At 45.7% G+C, this 27,592-nt stretch overlaps 3 protein-coding genes across 13 annotated transcripts; 1 reads left to right on the top strand and 2 right to left on the bottom strand.

Annotated features, from left to right (window-relative positions):
* Positions 1–11,643: 11,643 nt before the first annotated feature.
* On the bottom strand, positions 11,644–14,979 carry LOC125319407 (killer cell lectin-like receptor subfamily G member 1). 2 transcript variants are annotated; one of them, XM_048290526.1, is made up of 6 exons: positions 14,825–14,979; positions 14,054–14,152; positions 13,596–13,736; positions 12,995–13,149; positions 12,661–12,770; positions 11,644–12,253 (listed from the first exon to the last, which is right to left on the bottom strand). In XM_048290526.1, the coding sequence occupies exons 1-6, from the start codon at positions 14,892–14,894 to the stop codon at positions 12,085–12,087; spliced, it is 744 nt and encodes a 247-aa protein (XP_048146483.1). In that variant the 5' UTR covers positions 14,895–14,979; the 3' UTR covers positions 11,644–12,084. The 2 variants fall into 2 exon arrangements, with proteins under 2 accessions (XP_048146483.1, XP_048146484.1); XM_048290527.1 differs by lacking the exon at positions 13,596–13,736.
* Positions 14,980–15,246: 267 nt separating this feature from the next.
* On the top strand, positions 15,247–20,932 carry LOC125319864 (C-type lectin domain family 2 member B-like). Of its 5 annotated transcripts, XM_048291570.1 has the most exons (8): positions 15,247–15,297; positions 16,601–16,649; positions 17,329–17,423; positions 18,177–18,298; positions 18,722–18,820; positions 19,514–19,686; positions 20,037–20,143; positions 20,604–20,932. In XM_048291570.1, the coding sequence occupies exons 4-8, from the start codon at positions 18,277–18,279 to the stop codon at positions 20,815–20,817; spliced, it is 615 nt and encodes a 204-aa protein (XP_048147527.1). In that variant the 5' UTR covers positions 15,247–15,297; positions 16,601–16,649; positions 17,329–17,423; positions 18,177–18,276; the 3' UTR covers positions 20,818–20,932. The 5 variants fall into 5 exon arrangements, with proteins under 5 accessions (XP_048147527.1, XP_048147526.1, XP_048147531.1 ...); XM_048291569.1 differs by lacking the exon at positions 18,177–18,298 and having other exon boundaries at positions 15,248–15,297; XM_048291574.1 differs by lacking the exons at positions 18,177–18,298; positions 18,722–18,820 and having other exon boundaries at positions 15,248–15,297.
* Positions 20,933–21,032: 100 nt separating this feature from the next.
* Positions 21,033–23,827, bottom strand: LOC125319865 (E3 ubiquitin-protein ligase TRIM58-like). Of its 6 annotated transcripts, none has more exons than XM_048291580.1 (3): positions 23,289–23,827; positions 22,393–22,495; positions 21,033–22,070 (listed from the first exon to the last, which is right to left on the bottom strand). In XM_048291580.1, exons 2-3 carry the CDS (start codon positions 22,466–22,468, stop codon positions 21,562–21,564), a joined length of 585 nt encoding a protein of 194 aa, XP_048147537.1. In that variant the 5' UTR covers positions 22,469–22,495; positions 23,289–23,827; the 3' UTR covers positions 21,033–21,561. The 6 variants fall into 6 exon arrangements, with proteins under 6 accessions (XP_048147537.1, XP_048147533.1, XP_048147534.1 ...); XM_048291576.1 differs by having other exon boundaries at positions 22,923–23,827; XM_048291577.1 differs by having other exon boundaries at positions 23,529–23,826.
* Positions 23,828–27,592: the final 3,765 nt, after the last annotated feature.

Here is a 27,592-nt window from a genome sequence, read left to right on the forward strand (position 1 = left end):
TCTGTGTGTCAGGACAGAAAAACTGTTCAGTAATAACTCTAAAAGGGGTGAGAGTGTTTTAAGTAATGCCAAAGGATTTAATAATCTCATCAGCATATTCTGGCCCTATAGAATATCCATTCTTTATTCTGCGTAGTACCTACATATCCTTCATCCCTCAAACTTCAGCTGTTTTCCTTCTTGTTTTTGTTGGGCACCGCAAAAATACGCAGCTTAGAGATTTGGCTTACTTATTGTATTGTGGGGTATACTATCTTCTTTCAACTTTCTGAATTTAAAATTTATTGAGAAAAGCAAAGTATATTCCTCACAAGAGGAACCAGTGCCTACCTATGTCCTTGCTACATCAGAAATCAGACCTCATATGGCAAAATTGACTGCTGCTTTCGTTTCGTAGTGTCAAAAGCTCACGAAAGTTTTTCTTGGTTGCTGCAAAGCTGGGATCCATTAGAGAGGCAGAAAAGCAGTGTGACTAAAAAAGATGAAACTTTGAATATGATCAAACATGCTAGTCTCATTATGAACAACTTCTGAAATTGACAACCTTGTAGCATGGTTTGCAGGGTTTGTTTTTCATCTGATTAGAAGTGAACATGTCCCTGCTTCTGTAAAGACACAGAACCTGTCCAAGTGAAGGCAGCAACAGCTTTTATAGCAGTGTATCCATTGTGGTCATCTTAATGTCTCACCTCCGGACAGCAAAACCGCTGCTATAGTGTCTAAGCCAGATACTTGACAGTGTGCCATAGAGCTTGCCTCCTGTGCTGGGAGCTCATGACAGTATCTTCTCACTCTGGCTGTGCCACCTGTACGGAGCAGCGCTGGCCTCCTTTACTCAGAACACAGTTAATGGGCTTTTGAAGGAAGAAAAGAACTAAAGACAAGCATGATGTAGGGCTTGACAGCACTTTGCTATGGTAACCTAGGATAGTTCATCTCCCTCATCCAAGTACGTACAGCCCCAAGCACATCATATCTTGTCATGGTAACCTGGAGTACCTTACTTCTTCCCATCTACATATGTAGAGTCCCAAGCACGTTTTATCTTGTGAAAGTAACCCAGAATAGCTTGCTTCCTCCATCATCTGCACTCAACTTTGCACAGGTGCCAGTGTGATGGCCAGCTGCCAGTCTTGGAATTCAGACAAAAGCAGTGAGATCACTAGTGAACAAAACAGGACTTTGCACATATATGTAATGCAAGCCAGTTAATCAGTGCAATTTTTATTATTCACCCCTGCAGTGCTATCTTTTGACCTGTATTCTGTTGCAGTGGGGATCCTGCAACACGCATATATCAAACCAGGAGTCCCGTGGAAAGGAAATATATATGGACAGACAGATTCTTGATAGCTGTTTCAGAGATGTTTATTTCTCCAGCCGCATGGCCGGAGCTCTGCCCAGGAACCGTTCCAGTCACGGGACCAAGGGTCCTTCTGCCCGCGCAGGGGACACAAACCAACCAATGGGAACGAGGCTGAGCAGGGACAGGGTAGCCCCGTGTCTGTGCCCTCAGGGCCCCTCTCCCAGGGCTACACGGCAGGGGAGGGACCCCAACACCTCACCCGTTTTATTTTAATAAAAGGAGAATGAAAACAACTGGATAAACATAACAAGAACAGTTTCAAAACAAAACAAGCCACCCTCCTGAGTCTTTAAATGTCCAAACAGATTCTCTGGAACATCTTAGGGCTGACAGAAGGGAGACAGAATTCTCTGAGCATGCTTTGTGGGGAAACTGAGGCAGGAGAGGGTTTAACTTCTTCCCTCCCCCTTTTCATCCCCCACTCGGCATTGGAAAGGGATTTTTGGGGAAACAATTGGCAAAAGCATGGTTTTGTGAGGGAAACCATGGATGAAAAAACGGATTGGGAGTACACTGGGGGTAATAGGATATAGGGTAAAAGGGAAAGGTGGGATTAGGAAAGGGAAACTGTAGGGGGGGCTTACAATGGAGATACTGTCTAACATGACTACGATTTTTTGCATATATACTGCCTTTTACAGGAACACCATCAGGCCCAGTGACCTGCGATGCTTGTAACCCTTTTCTCCCTAGTACAATATTAAATTCCACCACCTCTCCATCTCCCAAGCTTGGGATGCATTTTTCAGGGTTATTCTTTTTAATAGCAGTTCTATGCACGAATATGTCTTGCTGGTTGTCACACCTTGTTATAAAACCATAATTTTGCTTAACATTATACCATTTTACTATCCCTAAGGTCTTAGTTGCTATGATCTTTTCCTTTTTCCGAGTGGCTGCTGTTTTCTGTCTCACTGCGTCTTTGCTCTCTCCTTCGGTCGCTCCCGTGTTGGAATTGTCGGGGCTGCTCGTGCCTGCGCGCTCTTCCCGGGGTCGCGTTCGGGGCTGTGCGGGCCGGGCCGGGCCCCGCCGCTCAGTTCTCCGTGCGTCGCCTCCTCTGGTCGCAGCTTCGCTGCCGCTGCCGGGCGCTGCACCCACGTCTCGGCCGGGCCCCCGAGCGATGACTCCCCCGCGCCCCGCTCCAGCGCGCGTCTCGGCTGGGCGCGGCTCCGTTCCACCGCCATCGCCGCCCGCCGCCGCCCGCGCGCCGCCCCTCTCGGTCGGGCGTTCACGGGGCTCGCTCCACCACGCGCTGTGCTGCGCCGTGCGGGTCTCGCCGAGTCCCGCCGCTCCCCGCTCCGCCACCGACACTGCGGCTCGCGTGGCTCCGCCCGCACGCGGGAACTGCCTCGCTGCTGCTCTCAGAGCGCTCGGTGCACGTGGCCTGGGCCGCACGGTCCCTGCGCCACGCTTCCCTTCACCAGGACACAGCTGACATTGCTCAACAGTCTCGGTAACTAAATAATATTCACGAAAATATTCTTCCATCGGCATATATTTTGACTCTAGTATTAACTGTGTCCAAACGGTTTTCCAAAAGCCCTTGGTAAGAATTAAATCCCAAGAAACATAGAAAAAGTTCTTAAACAACCATGCCAGGAAGTGTTTCAGTTCTTTTTGAGCTTGAATCAAGCTAAAATTTACAAATCGTTGTTCAAGAATCATTTTAAGTTTAAGATAAATGTCCATATGCGGCTCTGAGAGCCAAGAGTCTTCCCACGGTTCCTCCATAGTTTAGATACGGAATAGCAAAGCAAAACCAAGAAGAGGAATCCAAAGTTTCCAGGGTTTACTCACACAAATCAGTCGCTTAGGGATCGGGGATCGTTCTGCTCTCAAATCTCCACCATTTGTTGCGGTGGGGATCCTGCAACATGCATATATCAAACCAGGAGTCCCGTGGAAAGGAAATATATATGGACAGACAGATTCTTGCTAGCTGTTTCAGAGATGTTTATTTCTCCAGCCGCATGGCCGGAGCTCTGCTGAGGAACTGTTCCAGTCACGGGACCAAGGGTCCTTCTGCCCGCGCAGGGAACACAAACCAACCAATGGGAACGAGGCTGAGCAGGGGCAGGGAAACCCCGTGTCTGTGCCCTCAGGGCCCCTCTCCCAGGGCTACACGGCAGGGGAGGGACCCCAACAGTATTCCCAAGCAGTTCCACTGGTCTCCCCATTTGGTGAGGGTTGGTATACTGGTAATGCCATGCTTTAGTCAAGGATGAACCTTTCAGCTGCTGAGTGTTGTGCCTTGTCCCTGAGAGACTGGCATCACCTTTTTGCTTGTAATACACGGATACTTACACCCTCAGTTTGTAGGACACTGCTTGCATGCTGTATGATTTGTTGGCCAAGTTACACAATGTTCATTTATTACATGCTGGCTCTCTGGAGGATATGCATTTCAAAAATTATGGTGATTGTCTTTCAACACTACTTTATGATGACACATCTGCTGAACAAACATTGGAATGTTGTAATTTAGTATAAAATTTTTAATTTTATTCCTGCAGGATGCTGATTAGAATATTTAGTTCTTTTCCCTGTATGAGGCAACTCCTGATTGTGCTGAAAACACTGAGAAATCAACTTGATCAAGATCTAGCCATCTGTACAAACACGTGCATTATACATATTTTATAAAATATGCACTAGCATGACATCCTCTATCACAGCTCTGGACATTCTCTACAACATAAATAAGTAGTCTGCCTTCAAGTCTTGCAGTTGTGTCCATCCCCAACATACTGCAACTCATTTGTGATGCTTGGAAAGTTAATGACAACATCAAACTCCTGGACTGGTTTGCTAAACCTAATCTTCCAAAACCAGTGCAAACATAAATGGTTTCCCAACCTTTCATCCTCTTCATTTCCTGTTCAGAAAACAAAGTAATAAGGTGAAGCAAAGTAAGAGCACAGGGGATATAGTGAATAAGCCATTTTCTGGAAAAGCAGTTATTCTTTTAGTCAAGCAGGCAAAAAAACCCCCTGATGTTGTTATGTTCTTTCCTATATACAAATACAGGGCCAAATGGTTTGGGTTTGGTGTATTTCTGTGGTTTTGTTTGCTGTGGCCCTCAGGAATGCAAACTGAAATGTTCTCTGACAACAGAGAAGGACAGTATATTAAAAGTAGCTTCTGTCTTAAACATTTCCAACATCAAATAATTCTAAATCATGCTGAATATGTGCCATTCCTGTACCATGCTTTCTAGGCCCACTAATGTTCCAACTACCAGCTGCTACTAAAAGCATCCCTATGCATGAGCCAAGCAGCATTCTGTCAAGAACATTCACTCATTTATTCACATTTGTAAAATTACAAAGTTTTCATTGCACAGCAATGACAATTTTGTGTAACAACCCTGACAGCTATTTTTTGTGGGTGTCTCTTTCTTCTTTCAGTAGGGGATGACTGTGCATTTTATGAAGAGAGTACAGGAGACTTTCTGTTCCCAGAATGCAAGCTGACTCCTGCCTGTTGTGGGATGGATAGAGAATTAGTGGTGACAATTTCTCATTTTCCAGTAAGTAACTGGTGCTTATCATACCTGTCTGAAGAAGGAAGGAATTCAACGACTTAGTGGCAATTTTGTGAGGACTGGAGTTCGACTATCAGTTTGATCCTCTTGAGCAGAGAGGGATGCTCCTGTGCTCTTTTGAATACAGAAGTTCTCAGAGAATGTATAAAATGTAGGGCTATCCTAACAAGTAAATTCGTTAGTCAGAGACTGTAGGCAGGTAGAAGCTCTAATAACAAAACCGTATGTTCAGCTATATACCTTTATCCACAGATGGTGTGAAAACTCCAGTCACTTAAAAGATTTTCAAGATTCTTTGTACCAGTGGCCTTTGGGGATGCCAGATTTCTGTCAATTTTCTTTATCTCACGTACACACCTTGTTTTTTTCACTCTGCCTGTTCTCTCTCTTCTCTTGGAAGTTATTTTATTTTCATATTTTTGTAAAGCCTCCCACTGCCTATTCTTTCTAGGGTTCATTGTTTCCTGAAGGAGCAAAAGCAGCCTAGAATGATTATATTTTCATCCCTCTCACTGCATTATGGATTAGATTATGCTAAAGAAGCAATAAAACTCACTTCAGTTTAATTAATATGAGCATACAATAGCTATGAACGGAGAGGGTCATCTTTCCTGTAGATTCACTTTTGCACTGATTCATTCAGAAGGTTCTTGTGCTTACTCTACAAACTAGTAATGCCATTATTCACATGAAAAAATCAGGTATTATGTATAAATTGCAAGTATAGAAATACTAGACTTAAAATCTGTTAGAAAGTTCTGCCTAATACAGGAATACTTTCTATACATTTGGAATAGAAATTTAGAAATATATGCTTGGGTTAACTAAGTGTAACATTGTACTATTCTTTAACTTGGTCCTTAAGAACCCGATGAAGACAAGGTGGTGACATATTGGTAAAGGAACAGGTGATTTGTGGGTACCCTCAGACTAGCTTGGATCCAGACAGAGAAATGGCAGCACCACCTCATTTCTGTAGCTGCATCTGGGCCAGCCAGATGCTGCACTCAAATTACTAATATGGCATCATTATATTTCCTTCCAGATGTACCTTATTTCTTTCCTTCTTTATCACTACTGCTTATATTTTATCCTCTTTGCATCAGGGTAGGGGCAAATGTAGTTTGAAAGTACTGCACTGTGATTTCTCTGTCACTCATGTAGAAGAAAGAGAGGAACTGCTAGAAATGCACAATTCAAAGTCTAAGATAAGTGAACAGATACTGCTGTGTCTCGGTTTTGAAAGACAGGTGTCTGCTAAGGAAGGCAGAGGCTCCCCTTGAAGTGGCAGATATAACCCCTTTTCCCTCCAAGTTATTATATTTTGAAATCAAGGGCCTTTAGGCAAAGATGTGGGAAATAGGAATAACAGTTCTTTACTCTATATATATTTGTATAACCAGTCAAACAAAACAACAACAACTCTGGCAGTAACAGCAATCACAAACCCAGTGCCAGCCCTCTCGGCTGTCAGGCCCTTTCCCCTCGGGTGCAGTTCCGCTCGCAGCCGGCAGGGGCGCTGGCGGCTCCCGGTGAGCAGGGCAGGTGCGATGGTTCCCCCGCGGCTGCAGGGGGCGCTCCGGAGCGAGCTCGGGGAGCACGCGGCAATGGCGGCCTGGGGTCCCGGGAAGGGATGGGACAAAGGCTTCACAAACCCCTGGGCAGCCGATCCCGGGCTCTCAGGAACAGCAGGCTGGAATGGCAGGGACGGACGCAAATCCCGGGTGGCAGACGAGATGTATCCAGATGGGAAAAAACCACGGAGGCCCAGGCAGGCAGGGCGAGCAGGGCTACAGCGTAGCGAAAGCTCGAAGCAGCAGCGGGGCAGGGCAGCCACAGCCCGGTCTCCAGCAGGGCAGGGAAAGCGGCTTTTGGGGTCCCGGCGTTGTTTCCAGCAGGAAGAAAGAACGGCCAAAAAGAAAGCAGCAGCAGCTCCTTTCTCTGCAGCTTCTCTCTCCGGATGCTCAGAGCGAACTGACCCCACACCCAGGTGTAGACAAAGGAGTAGCCAGGCGCGCCCCACTCCGCTTTTTGTCTTTCTTAAGTACAGCTATTTGTCCCCTAGCAACATGCATATGGGAGAAAATTCCTTTAACAGGAAAACCTAAGACTAAACTAAAACCCCAACATGCTGCTGTTGTCGTCGTCAGGCATCATTAGTGTCTTTACAGTATTTTTCATGGCATTACCTGCCTTGAAAGGCAAACTTGAATTTCTTTTTCACATCATTTTAGAAAAGTGTCCTTTGGGCTAGCCTGGTCCACCACTGTGCAGAAGGAGCTGCTAATTAAACAGTAAAGATCTGTATATTTTCTTTGTAGATCAAGGGTTTCTTCTCACCTTTCTTCACAATACTGGCTTTATGAGGAAGTGTCAAAGTCAGTACCAAGTGTCTAGGTCACTGCCTCAAGCATACGTTTGGAACATGCTGGCCCTGTGCATCATGTTCCCCTTCTGGGACAGTTTATACCAATTAAGAGAGCAGACTAAAATCAGAGAGCTGCTTTTCATAGGAAAACTCCTTTGCCACTGTTATTTGCTGGTGAGTTTCCTGCAAGTCTTCTTTAGCTGAAGTGCCTCCTTTAGTCACTTCTGATTTTGCAGTTTCAATGGGGGACTTGAAGTGTTCTGATCATAAGAGTGATGTATATGCAGCGATTAACTGTTATTATCAAGGGATTAGCACCAAAAATAGAGTTCTGCACAAAGACAACTATTAGAGATCTTCCACTTCAGTACAAAAGAAAAAAATAGGTAAGCATTTATGGTAAGGATGCAGATCTGGTTGCAATTTTTACAAGCTTTGACTGAGTCTGTTTGAGTCTACTTTTAGTATTGCATTTGTATCTAGGTATCTTAGGCAAATTTCTGGTGGAAATCAGGTTAGTGAGTTAGGAATATTCAGGAAAGGAAAAGATATTCCTGAATATCAAATTCAAAAGACACATTTAGACACAAAAATAAATTTCTTTTTAACCCTTTCCTTTTATTTTGGACATCAACCAATCTGTACATTTCAATATTTAGTAAGGATTTAATGGGCAAGTTTTTTTAATATTTTTGAGCTAGGCCTTCTGCTTCCTTCCGAAATCTCTGGGGCTGTTTGTACTTACTGACAGGCCAATTAGGCTGAGGTACCTGGTGGTATGGCAGTGTTTATCAGTCCCCCTGGTTCTACTTAGATCAACCAAATGCTTTTTTTAGTCATTGAAGTTAGCAGAAAGTGTTTCTGGGGTTTCATCGGTAAGCCTTTGAGTTGAGCCAGTGGGGTGTTCTGTCTGAATGTTTCAAAGCACTAAAAATTACCAGGACAGTGTTCTTCTGACTATTTACCTGATCTATATATGGAGAGACAGATATCTCAGGTGATCAGTACTTCCAATCTAAAATGATAGCTATCTAGAGTAACTTGGCTTTGCCTAGGTCCTGGTCTTGTGTGCATGTTTTACCAACCCTGTATTTAAGAGTCATGTGTATTTTAAGTGTTACCACAAATATGTTAAGCTGTTATGAGTTACAGTCTTTAAATCCAGCCATGGAGAATCATGAAGTCATTCAGCTTGAGATGGACCTCTGGAGGCCACCTTGTCCAAACCCCTGCTTAAAGCAGGTCCAGTCAGATTAAACTGCTTGAGACCTTGTGTGGTTGAGTTTTGAATATTTCCAAGGACAAAGAATTCATAGCCACTCTGGACTGACCACTACCATGGTAAAAAAAGTTTCCCCTCCATCTAATTAAAGGTTACACCGTTTATTCTTACCCTTCCACTAAGTATCTCTGAAAAAAAGCCTGGCTTAGTCTTCCCTATATCCTCATATTAGATAGTCATAGACAACCACCCAATCTCAGAATAACAGAATTGTTTCTGTTGGAAAACACTTCATGAAACTATCTAATCCAACCCCCTTGCTCACACAGGGTCAGCTGGAACTGTTTCCTCAGGATCATGCCCAGTTGCTCATTGAACGTCTTAACCTTTCTGGGCAATGTGTTTGACCAACCTCACTGTAGAACACTGTTTTCTTGTGTTCAGATGGAATTTCACGGTTTTTGTCTTGTGCCCATTGACTCTTGTCTCTGAGCACCACTGAAAAGAGCTTGGCACTGTACTCTTCATTCCAACCCATCAGGTATTTAAACACATGGGTAAGACATCACCGAGGCTCTCTTTTCCAGGCTGAGCAGTCTTAGCTCTTTCAGGCTTTCCTCATACGGAAAATGCTCCAGTCCCCTAGTCATCTTTGTGGTTCTTCACTGGACTTGGTCCAGTAAGTCCTTTTCTTTCTTGTATTGGGGAACCTGTAGCTGGACACAGTGCTCCATATGTGGCTTTACCAGTGCTTAGTAGAGACAAAAGACTACGGCCCTCCACATGCTTTCAATTCCCTTCCTAATGTGGTCTAGGAGGCTGTTGGCTGCCTTTGCCATCTGCTTGCATCACTGTCTCATGGTGACCTTGTTGTTCACCAAGACTCTCAAGCCCTTCTCTATGGGGCTGTTCTTTAGTCAGTCAGGCCACAGCATGTTACAGTGCCACATGTTATTCCTCCTCAGATGCAACCTCTGCAATCATCCTTGTTGACCTTTAAGAGATTTCTCTCAAACATCCTTTTTCTGTTTGTCCAAGATCCTCTGAATCTTATCTTATCTCTGATCTTACAATCATCTTATAGATCAGCTAGTCCTCCTAGCTGTGTACTGTGTACATGCTGAAGCTGTACTCAAGGTCATTGGTGAAGATGCTGGCCCCAGCACTGACCCCTTGGATGCACCACTAATGGCTTGCCTCTAAACCAGTGACCACAACAGTCTGGGCCTGGCAGGTAGGCTGTTTTAGTCCACCTCACAGTATGCTTATTTAACCTGTATTTTGCCAGCTGTTCTGTGAGGCTGTTAGGGGAGCCAGTGGCACAATTCTTACTAAAGTTGAGGTAAACAACTTCCACTGTTCTCCCATCATCCACCAAAACAGTTACATCATCTGCATTGTGGAAAGTTATCAGGTGAGTTAAGCATGGCTTCTTCCTTGTAAATCTATGTTGACTATTCCTGACTACCATACTGTGCTTCACCTGTTTGGAAAAACGGCTTCCAGGATTAGTTGTTCCTTTATCTTCCCAGAGATAGTGGTGAAGCTGGCCTGCCTATAGTACCCTGGATCTTCCATGCTGCCATTCTTGAAGATAGGAGTAACAATTTTTTTTCCTCCAGTCTTCAGGAATCTTTCCCACTTGCCATGGCATTTCAAAGATAATAAAGAGTGGACTTGCAGTGGCATTCCTCAGCACTTGTGGGTCCAACATCTTATGCTCCATGAGCTTATGTATGTACAGTTTGTTTAAGATCTCTTTAATCTGATTTACCTCCCATGGAGGTTCAGGCATGTTCCAAACTTTCCCTTTGTTTTCTGGGCTTGGGATTCCTAAAGGACAATTATACTAGGAAACATGGAGACAAAGAAAGTATTGAGTATCTCAGTGTTCCGGTTTGGCCAAATTTAGAAATATATCCTCTGAGAGAAGGCACAACCACCCCTCCCCCACCAGGTTCGGGAAAAGATAGATTTTCCTCGAAGGAAAGTGAAGGAGATAAAACTATTTATTTAACAAACACACGGGAAAGGAAAATAATGTTAAATGGTAAAATCTTTCACTGTGGAGGAAAAACCTGGGAAAGTGTCAGAGTCCTCCCTTTGGTCTCCTCGGAGCTGGGGCTTGGGCCGGGGCCAGGCCCTCTGTGCCCGGTGGAAAGTCCTCCCGATGTGCTCTGATGTTACAGCAATCAAGCAGTCCAGTAGAAAAGGGAGAACGTCCGAAATTCCAGAGAAGGAAAAATTCAACTCACAGTCTCTCTCCAGAGAGCAAAGCAGCTGAACCACTGGCCAAAAAAACTGTCTTGGGCGCAGCAAGCCGGGTGCTTCCTCCCTCCCCTGCCGCAGTGGGGAAAACCAATTGCTATCTGTGTGTGACCTTGAACAAGCTGCAAACTGCTTTGCAAAAGTTTTGCTCAGTTTTTTCCTTCCCCCTCTCAGGCTCAGTTTAGAGGCATAGAAAGGCACAGGAATGAATTTCTGGGCATAGGCAGCGATATGGGATACACATCATAAAGTCACCCCAAGACACTCAGACTTTTCCATGTGCTTTGTTATCAGCACCCCTACCCCATTCAGGAAGAGTTTACATATTCCCTAGTTGTCCTTTTGTTCCTTTTGCTATTTTCTTCAACTACACATGGAATCGTCTTTTGTTCCCCTTCACGTGCAGAAATGTTGCTAGATTCAACTCCTGGCTTTCCTGGTGCTATCACAGCAACTCTGTACTCCTCCTGCATCACCTGTCCCAGCTTTCACTCCTGTGTGTTCCCTTTTGAGTTCAATTAGGAGCAACATACTTGTGCCAGTCTCCAGCTGCCTTTCATTTCCTACTTGTTGTGATGGAGCTTTTTGATCTTGTAGAAGGTGATCCTTGAGTATCAACCAAATCTCACAGAACCTTCTCTCCTCTCCCTCTCCCTCTTCCTCTACCATTTGAAAGAGATCAATAAAACGGGTGGGGAGGGAATTTGGTAAAAACAACAAAACCCACCAAATAAAACCCCAACCTGCCATCCAAAAAACCTCAAAAATGAGCAAACAAAAAAAAACAACAAAAAAACCCTCTCTAAAACAAGTGCAACAAATAAGCCCAAAACAACAACAACAAAACAACTCAGAAGAAAAACAAACCCCTCCAAATCCTCAAAACTTGGGCAAAACCCAGCTGCCTGCATCAGTGTGCTGACACTCTCAGCTGTACCTGGAGAGATGCATATGGGTAACATCTGTCACTCACAAAAGCTGTTTTGAGTTGAAATTTGCAATGTTTATATATGAACTTTGCATGATGTGCCATCTGTGCTCTTGCCTATGTTATTTCAATGAATTGAAGCAAACCAGTTTGATAAGCTTTTATTGATGCCACAGCTCTATCAACACTGTGCCTGAGGCACAGACCTTTCTGATTCTCCAGCTCAGGGGCTCATCTGTGCCCCCAAAACTGGTCTTGATCCTCCTGGCAAGAGGATTTGCAAACCCTTTAATCTCCCACAAAGCTGTAACAGTGAGGATGGGGCTATTTCACCCCAAATAATGGCAGCAAGTGTCTTGTGGGATGGGCGTTTTGCGGTGGGTGCTTGTCAGATGGAGGCATTGCTTTTCTCCTCATCTCCTGCTGTAACAGAGCAGAGTAGGAAAGGGTTTTTTTTGCAAACCCATTTGTGTTCAGCATCACATCTATAAACTTCGAAGTCCTTGGCTCTCAGTGTCCCGCACCCTTCACCCATCTCCTGCAGAGAGGTGCCAAGCCTGTAGAACAAAAATTGTATTGCTGAAGAAGAGGAGACTCCAAGTCTTGCAGAAAAGAAGAAGTGGGAGTGAGTTTCCCTGCCCTTTTACTGCACCATCTCACTGTGCATGCATTGATTCTTGCTGGAGGGTGACCAGATTTGAGGAGAGTTGCTGTGCCTGCAGTAAGATCTGTGAGGAGCATGTGTGGAGCAAGAAAAGCCATGTTATTCCACGGGGCTGGTGGGAGCTGTGGGGTTACTGTGCTCTGGTACAATTCCCCAACTTTTGGTCTATAGAGCTTTGTTGGGGGGAATATGAGACCATTGCATAAACTTCAACATCTTGGAGAGATGGGTCAGGGCATGAACTGGGTCTGAAATGGAGCAAAGCTGCTGTTTACACCAACAGACTGTGGGTACACTCACATTTTGGGGTTGAAAGGTGTGTTGTCCACCCATCTCCATGCCTTCTGATGTGACCTTAGTCCAATCCACACCGGTGGTGGGCTTTTGCCTGCAATAGTCTTGATGTGCTCCTGGAAAATAGAGGTGACCAGTTTCTCCCGAAATCTCTCTGTGGAGGGTTTCATGGCAAGCAAATTCATGGGGTAAATCTGACTCCCAAATTGATGAGACATGAATGTCCCCCATATGTTCAATGCTTCCCCAAACCCTCTTGTTGCTAGGCACTTTTTTCTTCCCTGCCCACCTGAAAATCAGGACTTTGATGTCCTTTTCAAGCCTTCTTCTCCCTATTTACCTTCTCTTTCTTGTCCTGGAGCACCACCAGCTGGGAGTCCTGATTTTCACAGCTTTTCATGCCTCGAGTCCAGTTTCCCAATTCCTCAGAAAGCCAGTAGCATCTCTCCCCGTGGAGCTGCCAGTCCTGGGGACACAGCTTGCAGCCAGCATAGGCTGAAGAGGAGAGAAAGCCATGAGAGGCTCTGAAGGGTTGTCAGGTTATTCCCCAGCCGCCAGCTGAAGGTACTGAGGGATTCCCCATCCCGCACCCCAGCTCTTTCCCCATTGTTGAATTTTTTACATTGATGCGGTTTTTACAGCCACCGGAGAGAAGGAGGGTTACTGAGGTTGAGTGACCTCAAGGATGTTATTGGCCGGTGGAGGTGGAGGAAGAGTGGTGAGGAACCTCCTCCCTAGGGCTGACACTGCTCCATGGGGGAGGGATCAGCAAAAATTGCATGGAAAAGAGGATTCTTCCTTGCAACATTCCTCTTTGCCAAATTACCCTTGGTGGCCTCACAACCCCAAGGGTCTAAGGGTCTCTGTCCTTGCAGTAGAAGACCCCCATAAAAGTCTCACCTGAGCATCTCCCAGCAGAGACAGGTGGGAAGGGGGATTACCTGTGGGGCTGTCACCTCGGGGCTTGCAGAAATACTGCACCAGGGATGAAAACATGCACTGCTCCATCTGGTTCCTTCCCTGGATCTCACTGCCTAGCTGTGGAACGCTTGTCACTGCTGGCTGCAGGGAGCACTGAAAAACTTGGAGCAGTAATCCAGAGTGAGACGCTGCAGCCATTTAGGGATAAAAACCACAAAGCCCACAAAACTGGGTTTCATTTTCTCATACAGTTGCTTAAGCCAGCCTGAAAAACATGGCTTGTATCCTCCACCCTTGTATGATAGCTGTGAGTATAATCTAAGTTTACTCAGAAGGGGTTTATTCATGGTGGGTGATGTTGCATCTGCACAGGACCCCCTTGTCCCCTCCAAAGGCTGAAAACGCTGAAACGAATCCCAGTTTCCCCTCCCCCGCTGCTCACTGGGGTGTGAGATGTAGATAAGAGCTGGCTACTCACCCCGCACATTCAGCAGCACCACCAGGACCAACAGGATGAGTTGCCCCAGCCCACCGGCTATGAGGAGGAGCCCGTGCCACCATGGACACAAGGCAGGTGCTGAAAGAGGCCACATTTGCTTTAAAAAAATGAAAGATGAAAAAGCTGGGGGTTTAGAGGTGGAAAAAAAAGCCTCTCTGTCAAACTGGTGAGTTTGAGCAGAAGTTTACAGCTTCTTTGCTTCCTCCAAAAATGTAAATCACCACTGATGAGGTTTACAGTGAGGGTGGTTTCTCAGGTGGTGGACGGGCTGCAGGAGGCTCAGGAGCACCCTTGGGCACCCAGTGATGGAGCCCATGGGGATCCAATAAGGATTGGAAACCTTCTGAAATTGGCTTAATTTAGAGCTCCTGGTAGAGCTGGGTGTTGGTGAGACAAAGGTCTCTCCAGCCCTCATCTCCACAAGGATTCTAGCCACTATCTCAGGAGCTTTCCTTCCCATCCAGCTGTGTTGGCTCATGTTGGGCTTCTTGGCACCCATTTTGCCCCCCCAGGTGAAGAATCTTGGAAGCAAAACAGATGTCTGTCACCCTCTCTCTTCCCTTCCTTTCTCTTTTTCCTCCTCTTTTCAAGCCAGGATTCCACCTTAGAAGACATTTAACCCACAAAGATGTTCTCCATGGTCATGGGAACCTCAACACGGAGGTGAAGAAGCAAGAAAACCCAAAAGTAAACATCTGAAAATCTTCCCAAAACTTGGAACAAGCATTTCCCCCCCAAAATAGGACTTACCACGATGCTTCTCAGCAGAAGAAACATCCCCAAGATGTTTTAAATCAGCATAAACGATTTCCCCAGCCATGGTCACTCAGAAGGTCCCAGGAGCAGCCCAAAAGTGACACCATCTGTGGACAACCTCTTGCCTTGTGAGCTATGCACTCATGTCTGCATCCGGCTCCAGGAAATGGTGTTGGCTGGGGCTTTTATCTGCTTTTTTGTTTGTGCAAATATATATGTATATAAATATATGTATTCTACAGCCTTCCTTTGTAAATCGGAGGTGGTGAGGGAAGGGGTGTCCTGCAGCCAGGAAGAGGTGGCACACCTGCAGGTGTAGAAACATCTGTGGGTTTGTGGCTGTGCTAAACATCTGTGAAAACAAGATTAAAAAATAATAATTTCAAAAATCTTTTAAATAAGGTTTTCGAGTGTGAGGCTGAAGCATGTCAGGAGTTGGATCAGTGTGACCACAGGCAGGTAATCAGGTGAGGAGGAGACAGGTGACATTTGGTGTTTCTTCCCCAAAATATGGGCTGGGAGTGACTTGAAATGTCTTTTGTTCCATATGACTTATTCTGCTGGTTTTGACACAATATTTGGCCTCTATTTTATCCTGGGGCAGAGAGATCCAATGTGGTCAGGGGTTGCCCAGCTCCTGCCCAGGAAAATGTGAGAATCTGGATTACCTTCAGGCTGCTAATGAATTTTAGCTTATTTTGTTACTTTATTTTATTTTGTTTTTCCTCCCACTCCTGATGTGTCTTTTTACATCGTCTAGACCTGTGTTTACTTCAGGTTTGGGACTCATTGGCAACTGCATGGAGTGACCACCAATTTCCAGACTACGATAACCATTTCCCCTCCCTTTTCTTAGGCTATTTTTGACGTTAATCCCAGGTTTTAGCCAGTAACATAATGTCCCAAAGCAACACCTTCTTATATAGGTAAAAATGATGTTTTTTTCCTCAGACACCCAAAAAAAAAGCAAGGAATAAAGCAGAAATTTGCCCCAATACTTAGCAGCCAGATAAGGTAAATAAGAGGATAAACCCAAAGATCCAAAGGTTCCAGTAATAAAGCACAGAATTATTTTATTTTAAAATTATTTTTAAATTTTTAATTAATTTAAAAAAATTAGTTTTAAATTTGAGTTTATTTAATTTTTATTTTTATATTTTTAATATCTCATGTTTATTTTTAGTTTGTTTTCCACCCGCAGCCTTTTTTCCTTGTCACAGAAGGTTTTTGTGGTGAACTGCTATCGGCTAGCCTTCCTGCCCTCTGCAAAAGCAGCTGCACCAGTGGTGTGTGACCAGGGATTACAAAAAACCCTCAAAATGCACAAAATAAATTAGGTTTTAGGGTAAACCCCTGCAGCTGGGTAGCTTAATTCCAAGAACACTTACTTTTTTATATTTTTATAGTAAAAAAATGGGCTGAAGGGAACTATACTTCATCCTTGTAGAATCCCTGACGGCTGTTCTGGTGTGCCCTTACTTCCTGGAACAGAGCAATCCCCAGCAGTGTTTTCCCCAGCTGCACACTAAAAAAAGCATTTTTGGAGAATCCATCTCCCTAGCTGAGAAAAAAAAATCCGGAAATACTGGAAAAGAGGGTGAAGTGATGCCAGGTGGATCTGGAGGGGAACCCCTGGTTCAGTGGGTCGGCAGGTGGCCCTCGGCAGGCAGCCCTTTCTGCATTGCCCTTGAGGAGGCACAGGAAAATCCCTCAGAAAACTATAAAATAAACCAAAACAATTAAAAAAAAATACTTTGTTTCTCTTCACAGGAGAAGGTTGTGCTTCGGCATCAGGCTTGTTCCCACAGAGCAGATACAGGTGATGGGGTTTGGGATGAGCTTGAAGGCTAAGGGGAGGTGGTCTTAAGGTTTGGCTGGAGGAGAGAATTTCAATTGCAGGGAGAAGTTTTTAATTGCAGGAGAAGATTTTAATTGAGGAGATTTTAATAGAGGGAGATTATTTTAAGTGGGAGGAGAAAAAAAAAACCAAACCAAAAAAACCCCCAAAACTTTAATTTAGGCAAGAAAACCTTAATTTTGGAGAGAAGATACTATTTGAGGAGAAAATATTAATTGAGGTGAGGAGATATCAACAGGGGGAAAAACTTTCATGGGGAGAAAGGTTTGCAGGAAGGAAACTTTAATTATGGCAGAAAATTTTAATTGCAGGGAGAAAATGTTAACTGAGGAGATTTTAATAGGGGAAGATTTTGATTGGTGGAGAAAACTAATTTGGGGTGGAAGTTTGGTTGCAGGGAGAAAACTTGCAGGGAGAAAATTTTAACTGAGGGGAGAAAGGTATCATTAGGGAGATAAAACTAATTGGGGGGAAAGAAAATTCTAATTGCAGGGACAAGATTTGAATTGTGTGAGAGAACTTCAGCTGGGGAGCAAAGTTTAAATATGGTGCAGGGAGAAAATTCTAAATGGTGAGAAAATTTTAACTGGGGACTGACAGCCTTCGTGACACCTCTGAGAGATGGAACTTTGCTTGGCAGGTGAGGCGAGAGCACCTGTTTTGGAGGAACCCCAAAAATGGAGGAAATGAGGGTTTATTCTGGATTTTTGGGCATGGAAAGGAGCAAGAGGACAGGTAACTGCAGGGCAATGAACTGTAGAATCACTGGGTTTGGAGGTTTTTTGATACTTCTGTAATTTGAGAATAAAACCCAGCTGAAGTAAGGTTGGGCGGGGGGGGAAAGCTTTTTCTGACACTTCCCTTGAGGGAAAATTTTTGTCACTCAGCAGATAGAATTTTTGCTCTGAACAGGTTAATTTCAGACATGATGGGTTATTGTAATTTAGTATTAACCCTTCCAGAGGCACTTGGGTAACTGATTCTTTTAGGTATTTTCCCCTCTACGAATATTCCAATTTTCTGATTTATTCTGGATTAGAATAAAGAAATTTTTTTAAGAATTGAACTGTAAAAGGCCCTAGAAATAAATTTGGTGTTTAAATCTCATTTGGAGAGATCAGAAAGTATTTATTATTGTCTTCTTTCCCTGGAGAAATCAGCTTTCCCTTTTGCCCTGCTTCAGCTCTCCTGATTTTGCTCCCATCTCTATCATCCCCTTGGCACACAATAAGGTAAAAAAGGGACTTTTAGGGCCTTTTCCATCATCTTATTCTACCCAACCAGGGGACTAAGTTTTTTGAGGAATGTGGTTTGTTTTTTTTTTTTTTGTTTAGCACAATTGTGGCTTTTTTAAAATGGATTTTTAAAAAACAAATTTAAATTTATTTGTTGATTTTTCATTTGTTGAGTTTAAAATTTTTTTAATATAACTTTTTTCTTAATATTCAGCATATTTGGCTTCTGACTTACTTTCTAATATTTTTCCAGGGAGAAAAGGGGAGAAGAGGGTTTTTCCCATGAAATTTGGTTCATGTGATGGGAACAAAAAGTGAAAACCTTAAACAAAAAATGTGGCAAGTCCCACTGGATGAAAACACTAAGATTTTTAGGTAAAACCCTTAGGAAACATAATTTTCTTTGCTCATGATAAGGGGAGAGTGCATATTCTGGATCAGAGGATCCAGAGATGGAAGCACCATGACCCAAAGTGTCTTAGTTTTGGTGGAAAAAAACTCCACTGCACTTTAATAATGAGGAAACCCCAGAAATTAAAGCAAATTTTAAATTATGGTGCATTGCAGGAGTTTGCATCTGGGGCTGGGGAGGAACCTGCTCCCCAAAGAGTTCCCATCAATAAAAAAATAAATAATTTTATTCCACATGGAGAAGAATTTTTGGTATTTCTCACCCAAAATGACACCAAGGCCACTGGCTTTGGGATGACACCAACCTTTCATCATCTTGGCATGACCTGTAGCATGTTGCTGCCCTGGGAGCCCTCACAGAGGCACTGAAGGTCTGTTCTTCTGCAGGTCACAGCATGGAGATGAAGCCGGAGGCACGTGTTGCCTGCCAGGTGATGCTGGCAGTGCTTTTCACGGCTCTGTTCATCACAGCCATCACTTTTGCAGGTGAATGTCAAGGTTTTAGTCTCACAGGGAATGTCTCTGAGATATTTTGGGTCGTTGCATTTGTGACAGATCTATGTCCATGTTCCCAGGGAAGACAAAACCCACCCCAGAATTTGTTCTCTCTGGGAGACGGACGTTTCAGACCATCCTTTCTACAGCAGATCAAACCCATCCCCTTGGTGTAGGAGCTGATGTTATCTAGAAACCCTTAGAAAATCAACAGGAAGAGCCATTTCAGGAGTACAGTCACACAAAAGTATTGTTTTCAAAGAAGAAGGGGCCTGGAGGTGTTGGCATGAGTCCCACCAAGTCAAGAAGTCTGCAGGAATAAGAGAATTTTTTTCTGTCATTTTCACTACTTTGGCATTAATCACAGAGAGCAACACCCAAGGACATGTTTAGGGATAGGGCTACTCTGAAATTTCTCTTTAAAATGTGGTTTTTTGAAGTCTAACACCCTGTTTCTTTCTTTGAAGGTGCAGCACCCATGTTTCTTGTCCAACATCACAAGCTGGGCCATGATTTGAGCTTGTTTTCTCACAGGATTTCTCCTGGTATCTTAATTTTTCTCTTTGCCCACAGCTGAGGCAGATGCAAGAATTTTGGAAGCCATGGGGTAGAGAATGATCTCCCCATCCCAGAGAGGCAAGGGGAAGGTGATGCACATTAATGCTCTTCTATTTTTAATGACAGTGCAGGCTTTTCAGCCTCATGCCCAGCCCTGCTTCCAGTGTCCCTTCGACTGGATCAGGTACAGAGGAAAATGCTACTATTTTTCGGAGGTTGAGGGGAACTGGACATCCAGCCAGGACAACTGCTCAGCCCTAGGTGCTTCCTTGGCCATTCTGGACAGCATGGAGGACTTGGTAAGGAGACAAGAGGACATGCTCAGCATGGGGAAAAAAACCCCAAACCAATGTATTTGAAATCTTTCGGTTTCTTTGACTGTTCTTCCAGGATCTTTCTGGGGAAGATCTGGGGTGAGAAGCTGTGGAAAAGCCCTTGGGGGTGTGTCATCATAGGTCTGTTTAAATTCCTCACCAAAGCCAGCTGCTGAAAGAACTGTAGGAATAAATCCTTGTTTCTAGATGACACTTTTTGGTAGCAGATTGAAATGTTCAAGCTCCAAAGAAGCCCTAAAGCAGCATGAGCAACTCGTAAAATTGATATTTTTAGTTGGAAGAAGGTAAAAATCTTTCCTTTTTCTCTTTTTCAGAGCTTTGTCATGAGATACAAAGGCATCTCAGAGCATTGGATTGGTCTTTTGCGGGAGGATGAGGAGCAGCCGTGGCAATGGGTGAACCACTCACTTCTATCTCAGCTGTGAGTCCATGTTTTTCATTATTATGTTGTTGGTTGGTGTTTCCTCAGCCACAAATTGTACATTTCTTCTTGTACTTGAGGTACATCCAGAGGTAGCAATGGGACAATGTTTGGGAAGGGCAACTTTGCATGGAACTGATCTTTGTTTTCTCCTTTGACCTAAAAGGTGGGAGTGGTGCATTTGGTGAGAAAATCCTAAGTTTAGATTTTTTTATTTTAAGTTTGTTTTTTTCTTGCAAAGCTTTGGGTTTCATATTAGACATAGAAATAAATCAGTGTCAGTCTTGGCATATTGATGTTGAATTAGTTCTATTCCTATAAAAGAAATATATAGAGATATTTTGGCATGTTGGTACCCATGAGGATGCCTGAGAACTGAAGCTGAGGAAAGCCTATGTATGAGTTTTCTCCTTTTCCCTGCTGCCCCTTCTGAGGGGGGTTATCTCCTCTGTCCTTCCAGGTTTCAAATCCGTGGTGGTGGGCTCTGTGCTTACCTGGATGACAATGGGCTCAGCTCCTCCCACTGCAGCACTGAGAGGAGCTGGATTTGTAATAAACATGAGCTGCAGAGCTCAGGCAAGGGCAACAGGATGAGACGGCCTCCAAACCTCTGTGTCAGCTCCTTGGGTGCTGCAGGGAGGCCTTCCCACACCCAGATATCTGCTGCACCCTAGGGACATGAAAGAAAACCTCAAAGAGGTTTTGAACCCCCTGGGCAAGGGGTTATTGGGATTTCCAGGGGACCAACAAGGTGTTGGTGGGACAAGACAGCCTTTGGGGACCCATGTGGGATAGCTCTTGGGAATGCAGGGGGGAGCCAGGGCAGCCTTGGGGGCTCTTTTTGGGAATGGGGCAACTTGGTGATGGGTCAAATGAAGATGCCTTCTGCTTCTTAGAGAAGAAAAGATTTATTATATTCTGAGTATATTTACAGGCTAAGTACTTGGAAATAAATCTCAAGCGAGGGGAACAGCAGAGGAAAAGAGTGGGAGAAGTGGGTGTGAGCACATCCTTGTGATGACAAAATCAGTTTTAAAATGAGGTGGTGGCTGGTATTAATGCAAAGCCTGTAAAAATTAAGATTTTTAATTTGTGCTGGAAACCCACCCAATCATAGGCACTGAGCTCAGAAAAAGAAACCTTCAAAGGAGGCTGAAATTGGGAGCAAAAGCAAAGTTTTCAGCTCAAAACAAGCACAGGGAAGCCCAGCTTCTGTTAATGAACTTTGGACAAACTTAACAACTTGATGTGAGCCGTGCTGAGCTCAGACCCAAAACCCCCTGGACATAACCCAAAACAGAGACATCTAGGATGGAGTTAGGACCAGAATTGACTCCAAGATTTGGAAAAAAAGAGTTGAGGAGCACCTGAGCATTTTCAATCACCATGATGCAATCAGCTTTTGTCCTTCCAGGGCATCAGCCCTTGGGGGACAGTTTAATGGTTGAGAGAAGCACACAAAAGTAGGGGAAGACCCTCTCCCCACTGAAGGAGGCCTGGACAGTGAAGATGCGTTGGTGGCTGCTGACAGCATAGAAAGAGACCTGTCCCACCTCGTAGTCCAGGTACACCCCAATCTCCCCATCGAGGAGTGGGACAGAGGTGTTGGATGGAGCTGTGAGGGCAACGCAGAGCTCATCATACTTCTGCAAACCCCAGATCTCAGTGTTAGGCTTGAAGAGGACCTGGCCTTTCCTCTGAACTGACTCACAGGCCACCCCCACAGCCCAGAAGCGCCCATTGGCCTCCACCTCCCAGTAGTGACGGCCCGAGGTGAAGCCCTTGCTGCCCAGCATGCACGGATCTGTGTCGAATCGGCCTGGACCCTCAGGCCACTGGCACTGAGGTCTACCCCATGTAGCTTCTTTGAGGTCCTCAGAGAGGATCACCTCTGGACCCACTGTGGCTGGGTCCAGGGTTACATCCACTGAAAAGCAAACCAGAGAACAAATCAGAAGCCGAATTTAAGCCTAGAAAACACACACCCCCAAAATGCCTTCCCTGATGACTTTTCAATGAGAAAGGGAGAGGAAGGGTGAGGCTGAAGATGTAAGAGTGAAGAGGTGGAAGTTGGAGATGGAGGATATCCAGTTGAGGATGGACATGGGAAAGCAAAGAGATGGAGGTTGGAGATGGAGGCCCTGGGGAGACAGAAGGTGGAGCTGGAGAATCTCCAACTCCGTTGAACATCTCAGCCCAGAAAACACCAGGAACTGGTACTTTGCTCCTCTCTGGCCACCTCTGATTACCTTCAAACTGTTTGGCGGTGTGGTAGTCCAGGGCAAGGTCCCATGTGCATGGCCGTGGTTTGAGGAAGAAAGCCATTGCACCCACAGTGTCCTCTCCTCTTGGCTGGAGGCACAGGAAAAGGAAAGAAAGAATAAAATCTAATTATTATCCTTCAGTCACATCTCAGCTTCTGCTCCTTTCTATGTCAAAAAATGGGTTTAATCACCACATTTAATCAAAATACTTCAAGAAAATAGCATTTTTTTTCTTCAACAGTTGCAACAGAGCTTGGTTCATTTATGGGAAACCCTTGGAGATGGATTAAATCAATTAATTCCCTGATGACTATGAAGGGAACATGAGGAGCACATTGGGATGAACCCATCTCCATTGTAGATATTATTATACCCCCAAATCTCCATTCCTCATGCTGGCTGAAGGCTGAATCTATCCAGCTTAAATCCATCTCTGTCTCCACCATTCATCAATCAAATCTGACGAAGCTTATTTGAGTGAGGAAAGTCCCTAAATTGAGATAAGCCACATTCACCTCTCATGTCCAGAGAAATCCTGTGAAGAAATTTGCTCTTGACCTTGGAGAAAATGTGTGTGAGGGATATAAGAGCTGTCACCAAATGGCTTCAAATTCATCCTCTGGAACTCTGTGTGGGGTTTTGCATGCAAACAAGGGGCTGCCTGTGCTAAAGGACCCTGGAAATGAGTAATAATGCCCCAAAACGATTGAATAAAGCATGCTGTGACAGTTGAAAATAAACAGGTTGCTTCTTTTCCATGCGTTTTCCTCAGTGAATCTGCAGATAAGGAGATTAAAGCAGCAAGGTGATGAGTAAAAGTGGGAAAAAGGTGAGAAAATCACCCAAAAGGAGATAAAAGCAGGAGCCATGCTGTTTCTCACCCAAATTCCCCAGGTGGATTGTTACAAGTAGATGAGAAGCAACTAATCCCCATGACTCTCCAGGGCAAAAACACCTTTAAATCTGAAACAAAGATCCTGAGACCAAAGCAAGGGTAAATCCACTTCCCCTCTTGAGTTCATGGGATGGGGAGGGGGTTCAAAATCCCCTTTTCCCCCCCTACAGACATCAGGGTGATGTAACCCCCCTATCAGCACTGGGATTTTCCCCCTCACTCAAACCTTCTTGGAGCTTTCCTTGTTGTTGCTGGTGCCGTTTTGGGGTCCCTCCAGATGGTTTCCTTCCACTGGCTGCTTCTCCACTGGGTTTTTTTCCTCTTGGGATTTTTTTCTTCCTCTCTCTGGCACAGGCTCAGCCAAAGCTCAGTCCTGTCTCACCCTTTGCCAGCTTTTATCAGCCAAAAAGGGAGGAGCCTTCCAATCTCTCGCCTGCAGATGGGGCCATGACGTGCTTGGACACCCATTGCACCATCTGATTGCCCTTTTCCCCCCCTTTCAGGGCCATTTATTTTTTCAACACAGGCACTGGGGAGGGAAGGGAGGAAAATTAAGGCACGCCGAAAAAAAAAAAAAAATTATTGCATGGCACCACAAGGGCGGAATTGGTTAAATTTTGCCCCCCTAGTTCCCCAAATCTGCCTCTGGCCCCTTACATGTGATGAAGCTGAACAAGGCAAAGCTGGGAGCAGCTTCCAGGTGAGGAATGTGACAGCAACGCCTGGAAATAAGACAACCTTGTGGAGATAAAATATCTTTAAGGACTACTTGTGGGTGATGAAATTTGCTTTTCCAGCTGGGCCAGGTTGTGCCAGGAACTGAGAGCATGAAAAACCCAGAGGTGGTTCAAGGGCAGGCAGCTTCACCCTGCGCCACTGCCAACCTCCAGCACCCCTTCCTCCCCACCAGGAGGGCAGCATGGCCGCAGCAGCAGCACAGAACCCCTGTGCTGGCTCCGGCCAGAGCTTCATCTCTTGATATTGAAGAGGCAAAAACCCCTCAGGAGGCAATGGGTGAGCCACTACGGGCTGTGGTCATGAAGATTTTTGGAGGACCAGACCTGTGAGGTGAGATCAGCTTCCTATGACCCATCAGGCCTTTCTCCTTTCCCTCCCCCTGAAAAAAAGGTGCAAAGTGAAAATATTTAAATTTCTTTGTGGGAAAGCAAAGCTCCAGTGCCTGCTCCTAGTTGTGGGAGAAACATAAAGCAAGTTGATCCCTGCCTTCCAGGGAAGGCAGCGAGGGGACTTTTTAGGAGGGTTATTTGCTTTCCTCCCTCAAACAATTTAAGATTTTGAAGGCAGGATTATATCAACAGTCTGGGCTGATCACTTCAATTTTTTTTTGGGGGGGGGGGGGGTTTGTTGTTTTTTTTTGAGTTTTTTTTTTTTTTTTTTTTGGGGTGTATTCAGGAGAAAATCCAGTCTCACCTGCAATCTCTAAGGAAGGTGTTGGCAGAGTTTCTGGACTGGAGAGTGAAGAAAAGAGAAGAGACACCAGGACTACCTGGTACAGGGGGTCCCCTCGGTTCTTCATCACTGAGGCTGAGTTCGAGTGGCTGTGCCAGCTGCTGGCAGAGCAGGAGCACACAGTGCTGGGGTGGCTGGCTGAGCTGGGTGACAGCCTCACAGCTACCCATGCCAAAAAATCATTGCAGGTGGCCGAGGGGATTGCACAACTCTACAGACTCATTGGGCAGCTGGAGGCCAGGTGCTTGCCCCCGGTGAGTGCCCTCCTTACCCAAAAGTTCTCTCAAAGTGCTGCCTATGGGGTCTTGAACTCCCTTTTTTCTTCCTTTTTCCTTTTAGGATGTTGGGAACATCCTAAACAGGTATGTGGCAACTGGTTGCTTCATGTCCCTGTCACCTCACCTGCGGAGAGGGGCTTGGCTGATATATCTGTCGCATAACATCTGTCCCTGTCGTTTCTTTTCCCAGTTGGAGTGAAATGAGGCTCCACCTCCCCTCGGGGCTCCCCAAGGACCTGGAGAGGAGCCTGAGCTCCTGCTGCTGCCGAAGTGATGCTCTGTGGGAGGCCCTGGAGAGGTTCAGAGGTATTCAGGTAGAATTCTGACATTTTAGGAGAATTCAGAGGTGTTTTAGGAGAATTTGGAGGCTTTGGGGAGGAATGCAGAGGTATTTGGGATAATTCAGATATATTGGGGGAAGGAATTCAGAGTTATTTTGGGAGGAACTCAGAGTTATTTTGGGAGGAACTCAGTTGCATTTTGGGATAATTCAGTTATCTGGGGAAAAGTCAGAAGAATTTCAGGAGGCAGAAGAGCTTGTCCACTGGAAAAGCAGCAGCAGGCTCTGCACCCACTCACTCCCCACCTTCTTCCTTCCTCCCAGACATGGATCCCCTCATGGGCCTCCACACAGCGAAGAAGACTCTGGAGACTGGCACTACTCTCCCACAACTTTTGGCAGAGAGAAAAAGTGTGCGGTGGAATGAGGAGGAGGAGCAGGATGAGGTCAGAGAGCCCCGTTGAGGCCAGGAGCCGGCTGGCTGCTAGCAGGGGGTCATTGCCAGGAGATGCAGGACATGGACACAGTAGCTGGACTCTGCAAAATGCCACCTGTGCATCCTCAAACAGAGCCTTTGGTGCTGCCCATATTCCTAGGACACAGTTTTATATCCCGCTCCCCTCCCGGCTGCTTTACTTAGTGACCAATCTTGTGCTGCTGCTCACCATGTAGGTAATTAATTAAAAAAAATAGCAAAACCACCCCCGACTTTCCTTTTGCGCGCGTGTGTGTATGTATAGGCTAGATTTTAAGGTATTTCTTGGTTCCGCGGGGACAGGAAGGAGGCAGCAGGTGAGCGAGGGGGCAGCGGGATACACGCGTCCGGGTCCCTGGGTACGGTGTGGCGGACCTGTCCCGGGGCCTAAACGATGCGGCCTTGATTGAGAACAGCACGCCCCGCTCCTCCCCGCCGCTGGAAGCGGCTGCCCCGGCTCTGGCTGTCGTCCCTCGGCTACCCCCTAACCCCACAAGACAAGCAGCGCGATTAGCGGCGACTCCCCACGGGACCGCGCCTGTCCCGTCCGCGGCCCCCGGTGGCCGTCTCAGTGGCCATCCCCATTGCGGCGCTTCATTTCTATTTATTTTATTCTGCTCTATACGTTCTAGTCCCATTTCGCCCTCCTCTCGGTGCAGCCCTTTTGGCGACACCTGTCAGAGGCGACAGCCGGGCGCGGCTTCTCGCGGCGAGGGCGAGCCCTCGGTGCAGCCCCTCTGCCGCCGCCCCGCCCGCACCGCGGTGCAGTGTTCAGAGTCTGGGCAGCGGCCAGAGCGGCTCGCACCGCACCACCGCGTCGGTGCGGCTCTGCTAGCGCCGTCTCGCCCTCGGGGCAGCTTTTCTGGTGACTCCGGCACCGGCCGCGGCTCAGTTCGGCTCTTGTATCGCCTCTCTGAGCCGCGGGGCAGCGGCCACCCCGCGGGGCAGCTCTGTTTCCTCCGCCTCGCCTCGCCAGCCCACTCCGTGTAGTCGCTTCACCGCCACCTAACTCCGGGGAGAAAATTTCTGGGAAAATATTTATACCTAGCACATCCCTGACTTTTCCTGCTACTGCAGAAGCCTTATGTAGGCTGAGATCCTTCTTCGAAAAGAACAATAAGTGCCTGACATAATTAAGAATTAATTGAGCATTAATTTGGTCTGCTGTTAACTAAAGTAATTTTCCGGGCGTTTCTCAGAAGAAAGCATTTAAAAAAAAAAAAAAAAAAGAAGAGAGAGAGAGAAAAGGGGGTTCGGTGGGTTTTTCTTTTTCTCTTTTTCTTTTCCCTTCTTTTTTTTTTTTTTTTTTTTTTTTTTTTTTTTTTTTTTTTTGCCCCCCGACATCAAACTTTGGGTTTACTTGGGCTCGGTTTCGCGGTCCCGCCCTGTCCCGATCCCCTGTCCCACTCCGCACCTCGAGGAGTCAGTGGGGGGACCGCACAGCGCCGCTGCCCGCGATCAGACAATGAGAAGGGAGCTTTTCCATCCGCCCCCACCCCCATCCCCCCGGGCAGGGGCAAATCTGTGGCTATAAACGGCGTTCTGGGGGGAGTTACAAAAGCCCAATGCGGTTTTTTCCCCATCATTTCTCCCTATTTTTTTTTTTCCCCCCCGTGAAAAAGCCAAAGCTGATCAGTTTTGGGGCTCAGTGGATCAGTGGATTGTACAGGCGTTTGGGAATATTGAACTTCTTTTACTGTTTTATCAAACTTATAATTCCTGATTAGTATTTAAAAATATTTTATGTGTGTTTTATTATTTTTATAGCTCTGTAATAAAATTTGCAA

Source organism: Corvus hawaiiensis, chromosome Z (assembly GCF_020740725.1).
Source record: "Corvus hawaiiensis isolate bCorHaw1 chromosome Z, bCorHaw1.pri.cur, whole genome shotgun sequence".
NCBI classification, from domain to species: domain Eukaryota; kingdom Metazoa; phylum Chordata; class Aves; order Passeriformes; family Corvidae; genus Corvus; species Corvus hawaiiensis.